The sequence below is a fragment of the Rhinopithecus bieti genome, unplaced genomic scaffold (genome assembly GCF_001698545.2).
Source record: "Rhinopithecus bieti isolate Rb0 unplaced genomic scaffold, ASM169854v2 scaffold_10657, whole genome shotgun sequence".
Lineage (NCBI taxonomy): Eukaryota > Metazoa > Chordata > Mammalia > Primates > Cercopithecidae > Rhinopithecus > Rhinopithecus bieti.
Genome location: NW_016806691.1, coordinates 447,427 through 466,248, shown reverse-complemented (window position 1 = coordinate 466,248; position 18,822 = coordinate 447,427). Strand labels below are relative to the sequence as shown.

General features: G+C 38.7%; 1 protein-coding gene across 2 annotated transcripts in view; it reads left to right on the top strand.

Moving 5' to 3' along the window:
* Nucleotides 1-18,822, top strand: part of CLTC (clathrin heavy chain) — a 76,142-nt gene that overhangs the window by 24,112 nt on the left and 33,208 nt on the right. For both annotated transcript variants that reach the window (XM_017877422.1, XM_017877421.1), the window contains exons 2-8: nt 416-623; nt 3,531-3,799; nt 4,380-4,541; nt 7,324-7,437; nt 12,536-12,709; nt 17,169-17,366; nt 18,150-18,350. In XM_017877422.1, coding sequence (XP_017732911.1) covers nt 416-623; nt 3,531-3,799; nt 4,380-4,541; nt 7,324-7,437; nt 12,536-12,709; nt 17,169-17,366; nt 18,150-18,350 — 1,326 coding nt within the window. The remainder of the gene's footprint in view (nt 1-415; nt 624-3,530; nt 3,800-4,379; nt 4,542-7,323; nt 7,438-12,535; nt 12,710-17,168; nt 17,367-18,149; nt 18,351-18,822) is intronic.

Sequence of the window (18,822 nt, the reverse complement as noted above, 5' to 3'; positions counted from 1 at the left end):
TTTTATGCTTGTAACTTAATTTTTCAGATTCTTGAAGCGTGAACAAATAATAGCTACATGTTAAGCGGGGTAAGAGAGGACTGGTCCAGTAGTTCCAAGGTCTTAAAATAAATCAAGAAACTCAATTACCTCAAATCGCTTGAACCATGAATGCTACCTTGCAGATATTGCTCTGTCCTTTAACTTCATCTGTATTTGTTCTACCTCTTCTTTGAAACAGTTGAATGCCATGTTTGTTGGAAGAAGAGAAGGTCCAATACTTGGCTATTAATAGTCTCACTTTAATTAACATAATGTAGATGTTATTGTGACCTTGAAGCATTAATGTTAAGTGAGTATTTGTGTTGATGAGCATATGTGAATGTCAAGTCTTTGGAATCCACTTGGTAACATGGTTTATTATTATATTTTCTAGCTCCAGAACCTGGGTATCAACCCAGCAAACATTGGCTTCAGTACCCTGACTATGGAGTCTGACAAATTCATCTGCATTAGAGAAAAAGTAGGAGAGCAGGCCCAGGTGGTAATCATTGATATGAATGACCCAAGTAATCCAATTCGAAGACCAATTTCAGCAGACAGCGCCATCATGAATCCAGCTAGCAAAGTAATTGCACTGAAAGGTATAAAAAATTGTCGGTTTTTCTTAAAACTCTTCCTGTTTGTTTTTTTGTTTGTTTGTTTTTTGGTTTTTTTGAGACGGAGTTTTACTCTTGTCGCCCAGGCTGGAGTGCAATGGCGCGATCTTGGCTCACTGCAACCTCCGCCTCCCAGGTTCACGTGATTCTCTTGCCTCAGCCTCCTGAGTAGCTGAAATTACAGATGCCTGCCACCACCCCTGGCTAGTTTTTTTGTATTTTTAGTAGAGATGAGGTTTCACTATTTTGGCCAGGCAGGTCTCAAACTCCTGACCTCATGATCTGCCTGCCTCAGCCTCCCAGAGTGCTGAGATTACAGGCGTGAGCCACCACGCCCAGCCAACTCTTCCTATGTATTTATGCAAGTCCAATAACTAGAGTTTACCTTTTTAAGTATATTGATTAAATTTGGTTAAAGAAAATTGATCTGCTGATACCGAACTTGATTTAAACCACTTTAATGACTTTTACTTGGAATGTATCTATGGAATATCTTAACATAGATCTACTTAGAATAATTTTAAGTTTTAGAATAAATGCATTTATATTTTGTATTTGGTATAAGACTGTGCTAAACATATCTCTCTACAGAGGAAACAAATTAGTGATTCATATTCTGGAATAGAACATACTTTACTAATATTAGCACCTAAACATTGCAGAATTTTTTTGATAATAAACTTGCCTTTGATTCTGTGCTTTTTTTTATACTTCAGGCTTGTGTTTCACTTAGATTATTGGGTTCGAGAAAGGGCTTGAATTTACAGTAATTGTTTAAAGTGTGTTTGTATTTAGGTGAATATTAAAGCTCTTGAGTGAAGGGTATTTGAGTTTATTCAGACTAACTTTTTAATTGTCCCAACAAGGGAACTGTGCAGTTTAGAATAAACAGAGTTCAAAGACTCTTAGACTGTCAGGGAGCCTGTATTCCTTTGAACTTTAGAATGAGACTAATTGACCCATTAAAACAAATGTTTTTAAGAGGGCTCGGTGAAAACTGACTCTTAAAAGGCATTCGATTGCCTATTTTTTGCTTTGTTTTTCATTTTGATAGAAGGAAGAAAAGTTCAAGTTCCCGGTAATTTCTTGATAAATTTGTGACTGAGTTGTTAGAGATGCTGAACTTTGACTTTGCTTTACATGATTTAAACTTGTATGTAGTAATAATACTAGTTGGAGAGTAAATAGGGTTGGGTAGGACTAGCATATTCAAACACATGTCACTATCACATATCTAAGATAGAAGCTCATCTCATCTCGAGGAAAAATCGTCCAGCTTTCACATAGGACCAGATGTTTTGTGACAGTAAGTGTTTTACTTCTGTTACTTCTATTTAGGGTATTAAGCTTCCTTCAGACTCTTTAAAGAATTTAAATTCAGGTCCCTAGCAATTCCCATACCTCTCTATTAAAAGGCCATAATTTTAATTTTGCCAAAATTCTTTTCTATTTTTAATGTTATTGTTATCTTATCACATTTCTTAACGCTTTCTTATGTGTGCAGATGGTGAGTTATCCTAAATTAGATTGTGTTAGTTATTGTCCTGTTCTATGAAAAGAATACATTGAAAATATTTTCGGAGCATCGTACAATAGCATCATATATTTGTCCCTATATGTCTGCACTATGGAGTCACGCTATCATCTCTCGTCCCCCTCCCCAAACCACTCTACTTATATATATACTCCAATCCCGAATAATCTGAGGATTGAGGAAGGCAGCAAAGGAAAGTTAGTCAGTCCAAAATCCTGCTTCCCTCTGAAGCCAGTTTTGAACCTCTTGGCTTCTTTTTATAAACAGGACTGTAACTCTCACAATTTTTCAAGTCTGGTTGTGGTTTACATACTGTGTGGGATGGGAATAACATTCTTCATTTTATGAAAGAAATTTTTGCACATGTAGTAAGGAGGGTTGTAGTACAAAGCTGTATGTTTTGCCCCCCTTCTGTGTCACCCCAGCACCTGAATCTTAAAATTTTGGTCCTTCAGGAGCCAGATTCTCTGTGTCTCAGGAATGGTGTTTTTCTTAATCTTTAAAGACTAATCATGATAGCCTAGTGATAGTTGTGGACTTTGGCCTCTATTAATTTATACCAAATCACATTTTGAACTGTTGGATTTCAAATTACAAGTACAAGCCTTTGCATCTGACTTGGTGACTCTTAACACTCAAGGCAAATTTCATCCTTTTTTTAACTAAATGCTTGCTTTCTTAGTTGGATGAAGCTTGAACTTTGTTCTTACCTCCAGTATATTAACAGCATCTGAAACTATCCTCTTCCTTTGTCTCCCTCTCCTTTTCCTCCAGCACCTCTACCTTCCCTTTGTTATCTTAAGCCAGTTAAATGTAGCATGCACTTCTCTTATGTGCTAGTGGCAACAAGACAGAATTGAAGCAGATCCTCTTTGTAAAAAGCAGTTTCCACAAGATTTATTTGGATGAGAGATGACTGCTTTTAAAAAAGTACATTTTCTTTCCCCCACGTGTTTGTTATCAGAGTTGCTTTGTCTTGTGTCCATGCAACTAAGTTTATGTGTAAAGTAAACATACTTAATTATAAGTATGAAGGTGACAGCTTTGTTTTCAATTATTGTTAAGAAAACTATTCATTAGACTTACTTTAAGTTGGGATTTAGGATTCCATGGAAGTCATACTATCTGTTTAAAGTGTGTTTATTAGAGGTAATATAGTTTTTGCTTAAAATGTAGATGTAGATTGCTTAATCTTAGCTGTTACCTCTTTAATGGTTGCTGCTGTATTGATGCAACTCTTGTAGTTATTAGTCTCGTAATAGAACTATTTTTGTTTGGAAGTTACAGAGCTAGTCTAGGTAGGTATTCATTCTAAACTTTACGCTTTTAATGATTTATAATTCTTGATTTTGTTTTAGCTGGGAAAACTCTTCAGATTTTTAACATTGAAATGAAAAGTAAAATGAAGGCTCATACTATGACTGATGATGTCACCTTTTGGAAATGGATCTCTTTGAATACGGTTGCTCTTGTTACGGATAATGCAGTTTATCACTGGAGTATGGAAGGAGAGTCTCAGCCAGTGAAAATGTTTGATCGCCATTCTAGCCTTGCAGGGTGCCAGATTATCAATTACCGTACAGATGCAAAACAAAAGTGGTTACTTCTGACTGGTATATCTGCACAGGTAACATTTTAACTAGTTTTTTATAAAGAAGAGGTTTAGAAAACTGTGGTGCCTAGAATGCAGTTTTATTTTGAGATTAGGTCTTTCTATACTCAATCCTGTTGAATTTCACTTATTTTGGAAGACTTTTTTTTTCTTCCCTCCCACCCCTTCTCTTCTCCTTCCTCCTTCCTTCCTTCCTTTCTTCCTTCCTCGCTCCCTTGCTATACTGACATATAATTTCAGAATGCTCTTATCAAGCGTTTTGAGCTCTTCTGTGGAGATTGGGTAGAAATTGAGTTTCTGTAAGAATGATTTGGGATTTATTATGGAGTATTTACTGCAAAATGAATGCTTCTATACCTTTTTGTTTAAGATGTATATGAGGCACATTTTAAACATTAATGTTAAGCTTTAACAAGATAATGTTTGGGGCTGATTTTAAGTTAAGAAGTATCAAATCTACATTGAGAGATGAAGTAACAAATAATTATAAATCCTGCTAAAGATGACAAAGCATTCTAATAATTTCATTACTTGATGAATCTGAGAGTTTTTGGTTTATGGGTCTCCAAACATTATTCTCTTTGATCCTTTATAGCAAAATCGTGTGGTGGGAGCTATGCAGCTATATTCTGTAGATAGGAAAGTGTCTCAGCCCATTGAAGGACATGCAGCTAGCTTCGCACAGTTTAAGATGGAAGGAAATGCAGAAGAATCAACGTTATTTTGTTTTGCAGTACGGGGCCAAGCTGGAGGGAAGGTAAGTTTTGACTTTGGTAATTATTTTAATGAGAACTTGTATTTGGCTTTCTGCCATGAATTAGTCATCTAATTTCAAAATAGCCTTCTCCTTTCCTAAGTAATTTATTTTTAGTATTCACATTTGTGGTGACTTAATTTGTTCAAATTTTGCATCTAGTGATACTTGTCTAAAATGAATAATGTTCTTTCACAACTCGTTCTATTGGCTGTTTATATTCTTTGATTGTCAAAGTGCACATTTCTATGCTGTACATCTAGAGAGTTTGATTTAGTAGGTGGTGCCCATAGTGTTTTTTTGTTTATTTTTTGTGTCACTGTTGCCTAGGCTGGAGTGCAGTGGCACAGTCTTGGGCTCACTGCAGCCTCGACCTTCTGGGCTCAAGTGATCCCTCTGTCTCAGCCTCCCGAGTAGCTGGGACTATAGGCACGTGCCACCATGTCTGGCTAAATTTGGTGTTTTTGTAGAGACAGGGTCTCACTATATTGCCCAGGCTGGTCTCAAACCTCTGGGTCCAAGTGATCCTCCCGCCTTGGTCTCCTAGTATAATCTGCATTTTAAATACCCTATATGGCTTGATATAGAGGTAATGTAGACTATAGTTGAATAACATTGCCATAAGTTAGTGGTTTTCAGCGGTGGCTACACATTGGAATCACCTGGACAAATTGTAGTACTTTGTGTATTAGACTTAGTTGCAGGTAATAGAAACAAGGTCTGGTTGATTGGAGCAATGGTCTGTTTAGTGAAGGATATTGGATAGTTTACTACAGCTAAGGAGGCTGTAAAACCAAGACTGGGAGATGAGGAGAAATAATGGAAAATGAGCAGTGGTCAGGGTCTCAGCCAACAACTATTCCATAGAACTCTGAGGACACTTCTGGATCCATGATTGCATTGCTGGATGCTTGGAAATTCTATTTGACTGCTATTTCCACTACCAGAGTAGAATCTCTGAAATCCTAATACCTTTGTGTTCCTAGCTCCCTGTTCGAAGTCCAGTTATAGGCAAGATCAGATGCCCACATCTTACGTCTGAGAGGTTTGGAAATAATTATTTGGTGTTTGGTGCTCCTAAAACAGAAGGCTGGTTCCACCACCAACAAAACTTGTAAAGAGTATCTTCCCTCTTGTTGTCCCATCAGGAAGAGGGTTTAGATTCTAGGCAGACCAAAAAATTTGAACTTCACCTTTGTTAGGACTTGTGTCTCTTTTTCTTGGTAAGTAAACAGTTTTTAAAAATTGAGATAGAGATTGCTTAAAATATGATCATCTGTAGCCTGTCAGGAGAGAGGAAATAGTAAGTAATGAGATACAATTCTGCTTAAAATTTCACATAGCCCCTGAATTGAGGAATAATGCTGCCAACACCTCAATGTGACAAGGGTAGAAAGCACTGATATTTAGATCTGAATTGATGGAATTTAAACAGAAAAAAACACATAGTTTTAGAAATTAGATATTATCCTTAAAACATAAGGCCAGGATATTTATTGAAAAGTTCTACTAGAAAAAAGTTTCAATGTCATCTTGAACAGTATCTGGAAACTTGTTTATAGGTTATTGAGCCTGTTATTTATTACATGGTGCTATCCTGTCTGCCACAGCTTTTGAAGGAAGATATCAATTTTTTTCAGTGTGGCTAGTCATCCTAATGAAGGATGATGAGACCCTATCACATTCATATGTATGTGTCTTGGAAACTGAATTATTTTTTGTCTCAGTTCATTTCTGACATGACTAAGGAAAATATATAGTACTTTTTCATTGAGATTATTTACTTTTCTCTTGCCTGGCTTACGTGCAGCATTGGATATTTTAAACCAAAATGTTCTCATTTAGTTTATGGGATGTTTGTGATTAGAGAGACAACTCAAATTAGGTATATACATTCCTTCTGTTTTAGTGTATATGTATAGGTAGAGAAGAATTAAACAACTTATGTTTCTATTTGGAAATACTAAATTAAAATTGAAAGCTAGGAGAAAAATACCTTTGTAGGTAATGTATTACCCTTCTATACCATTTATTTCAGGTAGATTATTTGAGGTATGATTATTTCAGATATTCAGCTGACATTTTTTTTTGAGATGGAGTCTCGCTGTGTTGCCCAGGTTGGATGCAGTAGCACAATCCCGGCTTCCTGCAACCTCCGCCTCCCGGGTTCAAGCGATTCTCCTGCCTCAGCCTCCTGAGTATCAGCTGACTTTAAAAAATGTATTTATCTTAAAATAATACAGATTTATAGGAAGCTGCAAAGACAGTACAGAGCAGTCGCCTGTGTTCTTTATCCACTTTCTCCCAATGGCTACATCTTACACAGCTGTAGTACAGTAGAAAAACCAGGAAATTGACATTGGTACAATTGTATGATTCTGTGTCATTTTATCATGAGTAGATAACTATTTTATCACCACAGTGATTTCCCTTATGACTGTAGAGTCCCACCCACTCCCCCTCTCTCACACCATCCCTAGCTCCTGGAAACCACTAATTTATTCTCCATCCCTATAATGTTGTCACTTTAGGAATGTTACATAAATCAAATCATACAGTATGTGACCTTTTAAGATTGGCTTCTTTTTTTTCACTCACCATAATGTTCATGAAAGTTTGTTCCTTTTTATTACCAAGTATTCCTGGTATGGATGTAACCAAAACCATTTAACATTGATCTTCTGTAGAACATGTTGGTTGTTTCCATTTGGGGGCTACAAATAAAGCTTCTATGATCAACTGCTAATGTGTAGGTTTATATACATTTTGATTTTCTTTTGAACAGTTACATATTATTGAAGTTGGCACACCGCCTACAGGGAACCAGCCCTTTCCAAAGAAGGCAGTGGATGTTTTCTTTCCTCCAGAAGCACAAAATGATTTTCCTGTTGCAATGCAGGTATTTTAAGCAAAATAAATGACTTTTTAAAAATCTCTCTTCTTAAAAGAAATTAACCCAAAGACTATTCATGGTAGATATAATTTAAGTGATGCTTAAAAGAATACTCTTATAAAGTTTATTAGTGAAGCTTTGTAAAATAATACCTTGGCCTTTCATGTACAGGCCTACCTTGGGCATATTATGAGGTTTGGTTCCAGACCACCACAATAAATTACATACCACAACAAAGTGCGTCATAAGAATTATTTGGTTTCCTAGTGCAGATCAAAGTTACACTTACACTATGCTATAGTCTACTGTAAAGTGTGAAATAGCATTGTCTAGAAAAACCGTATACATACTGTAATTTAAAAATACTTTACTGCTAAAAAATGTTAATGATTATTTGAGCCTTTAGTGAGTTTTAATCTTTTTGCTTGTGGAAAGTCTTGTCTCAATGTCAATGACTGCTGAATAATCAGAGTGGTTGAGGTGGCTGTGGCAGTTTCTTAAAATAAGACAGCAAAGAAGTTTGCTGCATCAGTTGACTCTTTCACAAAAGATTTCTCTATGCAATGCTGTTTGATAGCATTTTACCCACAGTAGATCTTCTTTCAAAATTGGAGTCGATTCTTTCAAACCCTGCCAGTGCTTTACTAGCTAAGTTTCTGTAATAATCTAAATCCTTTGTTGTCACTCAGCAATGTTCACAGCACCTTCACCAGCAGTAGATTTTATCTCAAGAAACCACTTTTCTTTGCTCATCCTTAAGAAACAGCTCCTTCACTAGGAGATACAGTAATTCAATCACATTTTTAGGCTCTATTTCTAATTCTGGTTTTCTTACTATTTCTACCACATCTGCCCGTATTTGCTCCACTGAAGTCTTGAACCCGTCAATCATCCATGAAGGTTGGAATCAGCCTCTTCCAAACTCCTTTTAATGTTGATATTTTGACTTCCTCCCATGAATCATGAATGTTGTTAATGACATCTAGAATGATGAATCCTTTCCAGATTCACCATTACTTAAATGTACTGTGGTGAATCCTTTCCAGATTCACTTAAATTTACTTTGCCCAGATCCATCAGACGAATCACTTATCCAGGGCAGCTGTGGTCTTATGAAATATATTTCTTTCTTTTTTTTTTTTTTTTTTGAGACGGAGTCTGGCTCTGTCGCCCGGGCTGGAGTGCAGTAGCCAGATCTCAGCTCACTGCAAGCTCCACCTCCCGGGTTTACGCCATTGTCCTGCCTCAGCCTCCCGAGTAGCTGGGACTACAGGCGCCCGCCACCTCGCCCAGCTAGTTTTTTTATTTTTTAGTATAGATGGGGTTTCACCATGTTAGCCAGGATGGTCTCAATCTCCTGACCTCGTGATCCGCCCGTCTCAGCCTCCCAAAGTGCTGGGATTACAGGCTTGAGCCACCACGCCCGGCCTGAAATACATTTCTTAAATAAGAAGACTTGTAAGTCAAAATTGCTTCTTTGATCCATAGGCTTCAGAATGGATGCTGTCTTAGCAGACATGTAAGCAATATTAATCTCCTTGTATATTTCCATCAGAGCTCTTGGATGACTATGTGCATTGTCGATGAGCAGTAATATTTTGAAAGGAATCTTTTTTTTCTGAGCAGTAGGTCTCAACAGTAGGCATAAAATATTTAGTAAACCATGCTGTAAACAGATGTGCTGTCATCAGGGCTTTGCTGTTCCATTTCTATAGGATAAGCAAAGTAGATTTAGCATAATTCTTGAGGGTCCTAGGATTTTTGGAATAGCAGATGAGCATTGGCTTCAACTTAAAGTCACCAGCATCATTAGTTCCTAATAAGAGAGTCAGCCTGTCCATTAAAGCCAGGCATTGACTTCTCTGTAGAGAAAATCTGTTGTTTAGTGTGACCACCTTCAATGATCTTTACTAGATCTTCCATATAACTTGCTGCAGCTTCTACATCAGTACTTGGTTTTCACCTTACACTTTTATATTGTACAGACAGTTTCTTTGCTTAAACCTCACAAATCAACTTCTGCTACCTTCATATTTTTCTTCTGTTGTTTTCTCGCCTCTCTGAGCCTTCACATAATTGAGGAGAGTTAGGGCCTAACACTAGATTAGGCTTTGGCTTAAGAGAATGCTGTAGCTGGTTTGATCTCTTTTTGTTTTTGAGACGGAGTCTCGTTCTGTCGCCCAGACTGGAGTGCAGTGGCAGGATCTCGGCTCACTGCAAGCTCCACCTCCCGGGTTCATGCCATTCTCCTGCCTCAGCCTCATGAGTAGCTGGGACTACAGGCGCCCACCACCACGCTCGGCTAATTTTTTTGTATTTTTTCAAAATACAGAATACAGGGTTTCGCTGTGTTAGCCAGGATGGTGTCAGTCTCCTGACCTCGTGATCCGCCTGCCTCAGCCTCCCAAAGTGCTGGGATTACAGGCGTGAGCCACCACGCCTGGCCGATCTTTTTTCCTTCCTTTCCCTTTCCCTTCCTTTCCTTCTCTTCTCTTCGTTTTCTTTTCTTTTCTTTTTTTTTTTTTTGAGACAGAGTCTCACTCTGTCGCCCAGGCTGGAGTGCAGTGGCGCGATCTCAGCTCACTGCAAGCTCCGCCTCCCAGGTTCACGCCATTCTCCTGCCTCAGCTTCCCGAGTAGCTGGGACTACAGGCGCTCGCCACTACGCCTGGCTAATTTTTTGTATTTTTTGTAGAGACGGGGTTTCACCGTGTTAGCCAGGATGGTCTTGATCTCCTGACCTCGTGATCCACCCACCTTGGCCTCCCAAAGTGCTGGGATTACAGGCGTGAGCCACTGCGCCGGGCCTCCTCCCCCTCTCTCCCACTCTCCACCTCTCCCCCTCCCTCTCCCTCTTTAAAGAGACAGGGTCTCCCTCTGTTGCCCTGGCTGGAATGCAGTTGGTGTGATCATAGCTCACTGCAGCCTTGAACTTGAACTCCTGGGCTCAATTGATCCTCCTGCCTCAGCCTCCAGAGTAGCTAAGAGTAGGTAGGACTACAGGTACATACCACTACGCCTGGCTATTTAAAAAGTATTTTAGAGACAATGTCTCACTGTGTTGCCCCGGCTGGTCTTTTTTTTTTTATGAGACTGAATCTCTCTATTGCCCAGACTGGAGTACAGTGGCGTAGTCTCAGCTCACTGCAATCTCTGCCTCCTGGATTCAAGCGATTCTCATGCCTCAGCCTCCCGAGTAGCTGAGATTACAGGCACCTGCCACCACACCTGGCTAATTTTTGTATTTTTAGTAGAGTCTGGGTTTCGCCATGTTGGTCAGGCTGGTCTTGAACTCCTGACCTCAAGTGATCTGCCCACCTCGGCCTCCCACAGTGCTGGGATCACAGGCATAAGCCACCATGCCTGGCCCAGGCTGGTCTTAAACTCCTGACCTTAAGTAATCCTTGTGCTTCAGCCTCCTGTGCAGCTGGGACTACAGACACATACCACTGCACCTGGCTAGTATATAACATTTTTATTTGTATTTTTGTTTGAGACAGGGTCTCACTCTGTCACCCAGGTTGGAGTGCAATGGCGCAATCTCATGCACCACTACACCTGGGTAATTTTTTTGTATTTTTAGTAGAGTCAGGTCTTCACCATATTGGTCAGGCTGGTCTCAAACTCCTCACCTCAAGTGATCCACCTACCTCGGCCTCCCAAAGTGCTGAGATTACAGGCATGAGCCACTGCACCCAGCTGTGTATAACATTTTTCTTTTAGAGACGGAGTCTCACTCTGTCGCCCAGACTAGAGTGCAGTGGCACCATCTTGGCTCACTGCAACCTCCGCCTCCAGGGTCAAGCAATTCTCCTGTCTCAGCCTCCCCAGTAGCTGGGACTACAGGTGCATGCTGCCATGCCCGGCTAATTTCTTTTGTATTTTAGTAGAGACGGAATTTCACTGTGTTGCCCAGGCTGGTCTCAATCTCCTGAGCTCAGGCAATCCACCCACCTTGGCCTCCCAAAGTGCTAGGATTACAGGCATGAGCCACCGCACCCGTCCTATAACATTTTAAAAGAGAAAAAAACTGCTCATTTATATAGTTACATAAATTCAGAAGTAGAATCGTTTTATTTCTCTTTGGCATGGAAAACATTACCTCCATGTGGCAAGTACCTAGAGTTTGACTTTGTCTGTGGTCGTTTTCTTAGATGTGAGAAAATGAGACTGGGATTACATTTGTAAGCCACTGCACTAGTGCGCTTTCTCCATATCAGCAAGAAAAGCTGTTAGGTTTTCTTATTATTCATGTGTTCACTGGAGTAGCACTTTTAATTTCCTTCAAGAACTTTTGCTTTGTATTCACAACTTGGCTGGGTCAAAAAGCCCACCATTCAGCCTATCTTGGCTTTAGACGTGTCTTTCTCACTGAACTTAAAATTACTTCTAGCTTTTGATTTAAAATGAGAGGTAGAACATGTAGAGGCAATTGTAGGGTTATTAACTGGCCTAATTTCATTATTGTTGTGTCTCGGAATAGGGAGGCCCAAGGAAAGAGAAAGAAATGGGAGAACAGCTGGTTGCTGGAGCAGTCAGAACACACACAATATTTATCGGTTAAGTTTGCTGTCTTATGTGGGTGCAATTCATCGCACCCTAAAATAATTACAATAGTAACATCAAAGATCACTGGTCACAGATCAACATAACAGATATAATAATGAAAAGGTTTGAAATATTGTGAGAATTAATGAAAACGTGACACAGAGACACCGAAGAGAGCACATGCCGTTGGAAAATAGTGCCCATAGGCTTGCTCGATGCAGGGTTGCCATAAACCTTCCATTCGTAAAGATTCATCTGCATTGCAAAGTGCGGTAAAATGAGGTATGCCTGTAATATGTAAACTGTGCTATCCTACGTTTTGAATTATCTTTCCTTTTATCAGTTTCATTCATATTCTTGTGTTATATAAGAGCTTGGGAGATCCATATTTAAATGTGCTATAAAAATGAAGGAAACTTTAAATATTAGCTTATAATTTTTCAAATAACCCTCTTGTTCTAGAATTTTACCATCTCTAAAATGGAATTAGACTGAATGTTTTTATTTTCTGTTTATAGATTCATTATTTCACTAAAGTGTTGATTTTCTTTCTATAGATCAGTGAAAAGCATGATGTGGTATTCTTGATAACCAAGTATGGTTATATCCACCTCTATGATCTTGAGACTGGTACCTGCATCTACATGAATAGAATCAGTGGAGAAACGATTTTTGTTACTGCACCTCATGAAGCCACAGCTGGAATAATTGGAGTAAACAGAAAGGGACAAGTAAGGAAACCTTGAAACTTAAGCAATAAAATAAGATAACCTGATGAGTTGGGAACAATCCTGTACTTTTGAGAAATTACTCCCAAAAATAATAAAATAGAAAATAAACACATTACTGTTAGTTTTTTTCCAAAAAGTAAATGGTAACTTTGGATATTAGAAAATAATATATATCAAAGCATGATGTAAGCTGATAAAAAAGGAAAATAATATATACCTAAAAATAGAGATGTGTATGAATACAAAGTGTCTCTTTAATCCTGTTTCAGAGAAACTGGTTTATAGCCATCTAGGACTGTATAGATGCATTACTGTCAAGAGAAGTGATTCTCCATGGAAAGAAACAATTTAGGATCATATTTGACAGACTGTTCTTTTTAAGGAGTTTTCTGTTATCTCTCCAAGGCAGAGCAATTATCAGCTACAGGGAAAAGAATTCTACCTACATCCCTTTTCCTAGCTCCTTAATTAAGTATTACTATTACATGTTAGAAGGTGATATGTTTCAGTACCTCTTGTGGGATGCCTGGAAAGTTAATCAATTCGGTAGGAAAAATATTATCCATTCTAAATTTGTCATTTTTGAAAACCTGTTAATACCATCTAGCAAGTGGTTCTCTGTCATCATATTATTTTAATTTCTTTTTTTTTTTTTTCTTGAGACGGAGTCTCGCTCTGTCACCCAAGTTAGAGTGCAGTGGCATGATCTCAGCTCACTACAACCTCCACTTCCCGAGTTTAAGCAATTCTCCTGCCTCAGCCATCCAAGTAACTACAATTACAGGTGTGAGTCACCGCACCCAGCTAATTTCTGTATTTTTAGTAGAGATGGGGTTTCACCATGTTGGCCAGGCGGGTCTGAAACTCCTGACCTTGTGATCCACCCGCCTCGGCCTACCAAAGTGCTGGGATCACAGGCATGAGTCATAGCGCATGGCCTATTTTAATATGAATAAGAATATTTTACCAGGAGGTATCTTAATTTTCTGAAAAGTGGCTAAAAATTTTAAAACTTAATACTGTTACTGGTCTTGCCTTTTACTCGTTTTCTTCCAAATTAGTATTTTTCCCAGATAATAAGCAAAGGAAGTAGATGGGTTTTGTTTCTCCTTCATTCAGTTAATTTTGAAAATGTTACGTATATGAAGAGATAGTTCGTCTAGGGAAAGGGAGTCCATCCCTACCTACCCATGTCCCACCTTAACTCCAGACCTGGTTAGGTGCTTCTGCTCTGTACTCTTAGAACTTAACTTACGGCTTTCTCCTCATAACACTTAACATACTTACTAAAATTGCTTGCTTAGCTGTCACAGTCACTGTTCTTCATTAGAAAAACGGATTGTCTTTAGTAAATTATATTTCTAGCACCAGTCAGTGTCTGGGACAAAAGCAGTTTTAAAAATTCAGTAGCTTTCAGGTATTCAGTTGTGAGTCTCTCTCTTAGAAAAATCAAGAATAAGGCTAGGCGCAGTGGCTCACACCTGTAATCCCAGCCCTTTGGGAGGGCGACGTGGGCAGATTGCCTGAGCTCAGGAGTTCGAGACCAGCCTGGCCAACATGGTGAAAACCCGTCTCTACTAAAATACAAAAACTTAGCTGGCTATGATGGTGCATATCTGTAATCCTAGCTACTTGGGAGGCTGAGGCAAGAGAATCACTTGAACCTGGGAGGCAGAAGTTACAAAAAATGAGCCAAGATCACGTCACTGCACTCCAGCCTGGATGACAGAGCAAGACTCTGGCTCCAAAAAAAAAAAGAGGAAAATCAAGAATATATTGGCCTTTTTTGGTGAAGTAAATTAGTGATAATTTAATAATCATGAAGTTGTGAAGCCAGGGACCTTTTTTTTTTTTAAACTCTTAATTTAAAAAAAAAAAAAGAAAGGGGCTGGGCACAGTATCTCACACCTGTAATCTCAGTACTTTGGGAGGTTGAGTTGGGTGGATCACCTGGGGTCAGGATTTTGAGACGAGCCTGACCAATATGGTGAAACCTGTCTCTACTAAAAATACGAAAAAAAATTAGCCTGGCATGGTGGCAGGTACATGTAGTCCCAGCTACTTGGGAGACTGAGACAGGAGAATTGCTTGAAGCCAGGAGGCAGAGGTTTCTGTGAGCCAAGATCATGCCACTGCACTCCAGCCTGGGTGACAGAGCAAGACTCCGTCTCAAAAAGCAAGACTTTGTCTCAGAAAAAGAGAGAAAGAGAGACAGGGTCTTGCTCTGTTGCCCAGGCTGGTCTTGAACTCCTGGGCTCAAGTGATGCTCCTGCCTTGGCCTCCCAAAGTGCTAGGATTACAGGCATGAGCCACCACACCTGGCCCCTTTTTGTTTCTGCTGTTGTGCTGTTTTAAGATAATGCTTAACCTAAAGTACCTTAAACAATTTCATGATACATTCTTGGTGTTCATAACTCTAATTCTGGGAACTTGTTGATTGATTGTTACTTTCCCTTCCTCCCAAATTTTATGTGCCAGCTACTTTGAGTAAAGAGGTATTTACAGTAACCTTAGGGCTTTCTTTTACTCTTCGCTAAAGTCTACTAACTCGGCATATTCCCTGAAGGGATGAATATGTGGCTTCTATCGGTTGAAAAAGCAAAATCAAGTAAAGTGATGTTATAGTCAACATCTGACTTAAATTCTGAATTTGATAGAACTGAGTACTTTAGAAGACACTGGAACCTGGAACCTTTTCTGTTCCCTGTAGGAGATCTTATTAAGTACTGGTTGCTAGAAATCTGCTAAAACAGTCTTTATGATAAGGATGAAACTGTGGATTCAGTATTTGGGGAAACCTAAGGCAGCAATCAATAGGAAGCTTCAGAAAATGTAATTGGAACTGGATTTTCTGTTTATCTTTCTCATTCTTTATAGGAGGTAAGATTTAAGTTAAGGTTGGGGCTCAGGAATGCAAATAACTATAAAGAAAGTAATTATTACTTCCTTTAAATAAGCCTTGAGGATGGAGGTCGGACCTGTAGAAATAAAATCCTGGAGGTTAAAATTTCTTAATTTTCTCTGAAAGTAGTAGTAGAATAGGCAGGGCAGACTGTTACCTATCTATCTGTTTGGTTCACTGAGTTCTCAAGTATTTTTCAATTCTTACTGATTTGGGGACAGCCATTTACTATATTCATTTATTCAACAAATTAAATGTGTTTTATGCTACACTAATTGCATATTGCTAGTAATACAATTAAACAAAGAGAAGCCCCTTTTCCTCATGTGAACGGTGACTGAGAAACAATTATACAATTATATTAGGTTGAGAAGTGCTGTTACAGGTAATATGAGTAGTTTATAAGCTAGGGCATATGACTAGTTCTACACTGGGGAAAGGGATGGATGGGTAGAGAAGGAATCCCTTTCTCTATGGCAGTCGACAGTAGTTCAGCTTTTGGGGCAAGCCAGAAAGTATTCTGTGGCATTGAGTGTTAAGGAGGTTTGAGGGTAGGGAACTTTTGCAAACAAGCAATTAGAAATTGGCCTTTACTGATATTATTATTTTTATTTATTTATTTATTTATTTTGAGACTCCCTCTGTTACCCAGGCTGGAGTACAGTGGAGCCATCTTGACTTACTGAAACCTCCGCCTCCTGGGTTCAAGCAATTCTCCTGCCTCAGCCTCCCTAGTAGGTGGGACTACAGGCGCATGCCACCACACCCGGCTATTTTTTGTATTTTTATTAGTAGAGGTGGAGTTTCACCATGTTGGCCAGGCTGGTCTTGAACTCCTGACCTTGTGATCCACCTGCCTCAGCCTCCCAAAGTGCTGGGATTACAGGTGTGAGCCCCTGTACCCGGCCTATTTTTTCAAGCACCTACCATGTTCCTTGCATTATGTTAGCTGCTTGAGGATTCAGTGGTCCCTCCCTTCACTGACTATATAATCTGGTCTCTAGGAATGAAAATGTAATTAACAAAAATTACTGAAAAGTTCTTGTAAAAAAATCCTAAAATTAAAAGGAATATACCTTAAACAACTTGCAAGTGAACCTTAAATGTCATTTAGATATCATAGCTTCTTCAGTGTCATTTTCTGTAGGTTATCAAGATTGAAGTCCTCAGGAAGTTTTAAATTATGTGGAGTTGTCTTTCAGAGCTCAATTAAGTGGGAATGTTAATCTTTGATACTGAGTGTGTTAAGAATGAATAGATGGTATCAAAGCAGTTAGTTTGGACAGTGAAGTAAGAAGTTATTTAGATTATAGAATGGCCATATTTTAGGAACCACATAATGGCCTAGCACCCTGTGATACTTGTTTTCAAATCTCCTTAATTTTTTTTCTCCTTGTCTTCCTTCCTTCCTTTCTTTTATTTTTTAATGGCAGCAAGAAAACAGCTGTCACAATTTCATTACCTTTGTGACTCAGTATTAACCTGTTCTAAATAGATTTGGTATCATTTGTATCAAAATGAACACATTGCAGCTATATTTTATTCTTTAAATTGCAGGTTCTGTCAGTGTGTGTGGAAGAAGAAAACATAATTCCTTACATCACCAATGTTCTACAGAATCCTGATTTGGCTCTGAGAATGGCTGTACGTAACAACTTAGCCGGTGCTGAAGAACTCTTTGCCCGGAAATTTAATGCTCTTTTTGCCCAGGGAAATTACTCAGAGGCAGCAAAGGTGGCTGCTAATGCACCAAAGGTAAAGCGTTATGAAAATGAAGTTGTCGTGACATTAATCCATTGTTAATATTCTGTTTCTCATATTGCTAGAAAAGGAACCAGCTTTCTACAGAGAAACTGTTTTTAGATTACATTTGGGTTACGTTTTCCTTTAGTAGAATTCCTTGTCAGTGCCTCTAGATTTGGTTAATTTTCTCTGGATTTGATTAGTTTTTTAAAACCCAGATTGTTAGAAGGATATGTAGTTCTAGCAAGCTTTTGATTTACATAGATGTAATAATGTTTAGTTATTTAGGTGTAATACTATTTGACCTCATAGATGATGGTTACTGATTTTATTTCCATAAGTTGGACATGAAATAAATACTATCCGATTTTTTGGTAGGTAGAGCTGTCAAAATTAGGCTGAATTTATTCTTATCACTTTTGATGTTGGTTTATGGTGGACTGAATTAACACCTTACATTCCTGACCAATATTCATTATGAAATTTGTACTTAATTTAATATGAACTTGGGATAATACCTAGCTATAACTATGTTATGATTATAACTATTCTCTTACACATTGACATTGTAATTTAAGTTGATCTATTTTTGATTCTAGATAATCTTATAACATTGAACCAGGGGTATGAAAGATAGTGACTAAATATTTACTCTAGATGGAGAAGATTTGAAACTTCATTTTAATAGATGGATTAATTCCTTTAAGATTGACCTAAGAGATTGATCTCTATGGGGTGATTAGTGTGATGTTTGGATCACTTTTGAAGTGTGTTTAACATTTCTTGTTCTTAAAGGGTATTCTTCGTACTCCAGACACTATCCGTCGGTTCCAGAGTGTCCCAGCCCAGCCAGGTCAAACTTCTCCTCTACTTCAGTACTTTGGTATCCTTTTGGACCAGGGACAGCTCAACAAATACGAATCCTTAGAGCTTTGTAGGCCTGTACTTCAGCAAGGGCGAAAACAGCTTTTGGAGAAATGGTTAAAAGAAGATAAGGTACATTAAATTGTGTTGACATAATCTTGTTTTGATTGCATTAAATATGATATTAGCAAGTTAAAATCATTTAGGCTGCACCAAAATGTCTCCATTACTGCTGGTAGAAACAGAACAAAAACATACATTGCATAAGATGGGTTCACTTATTTCCTTTTGAAAATATATTTATTTTTTCACTGGGCGTGGTGGCTCACGTCTGTAATCCCAGCGCTTTGGGAGGCCGAGGCAGGCGGATCACCTGAGGTTGGGAGTTTGAGACCAGCCAGACCAACATGGAGAAACCCTGTCTTTACTAAAAATACAAAAATTGGCTGGACATGGTGGCAGCACCTGTAATCCCAGCTACTCGGGAGGCTGAGGCAGGAGAATCGCTTGAACCCAGGAGGTGGAGGTTGCAGTGAGCTGAAATTGCATCACTGCACTGTAGCCTGGGCTATAGAATGAGACTCAGTCTTAAAAAAAAAAAGTT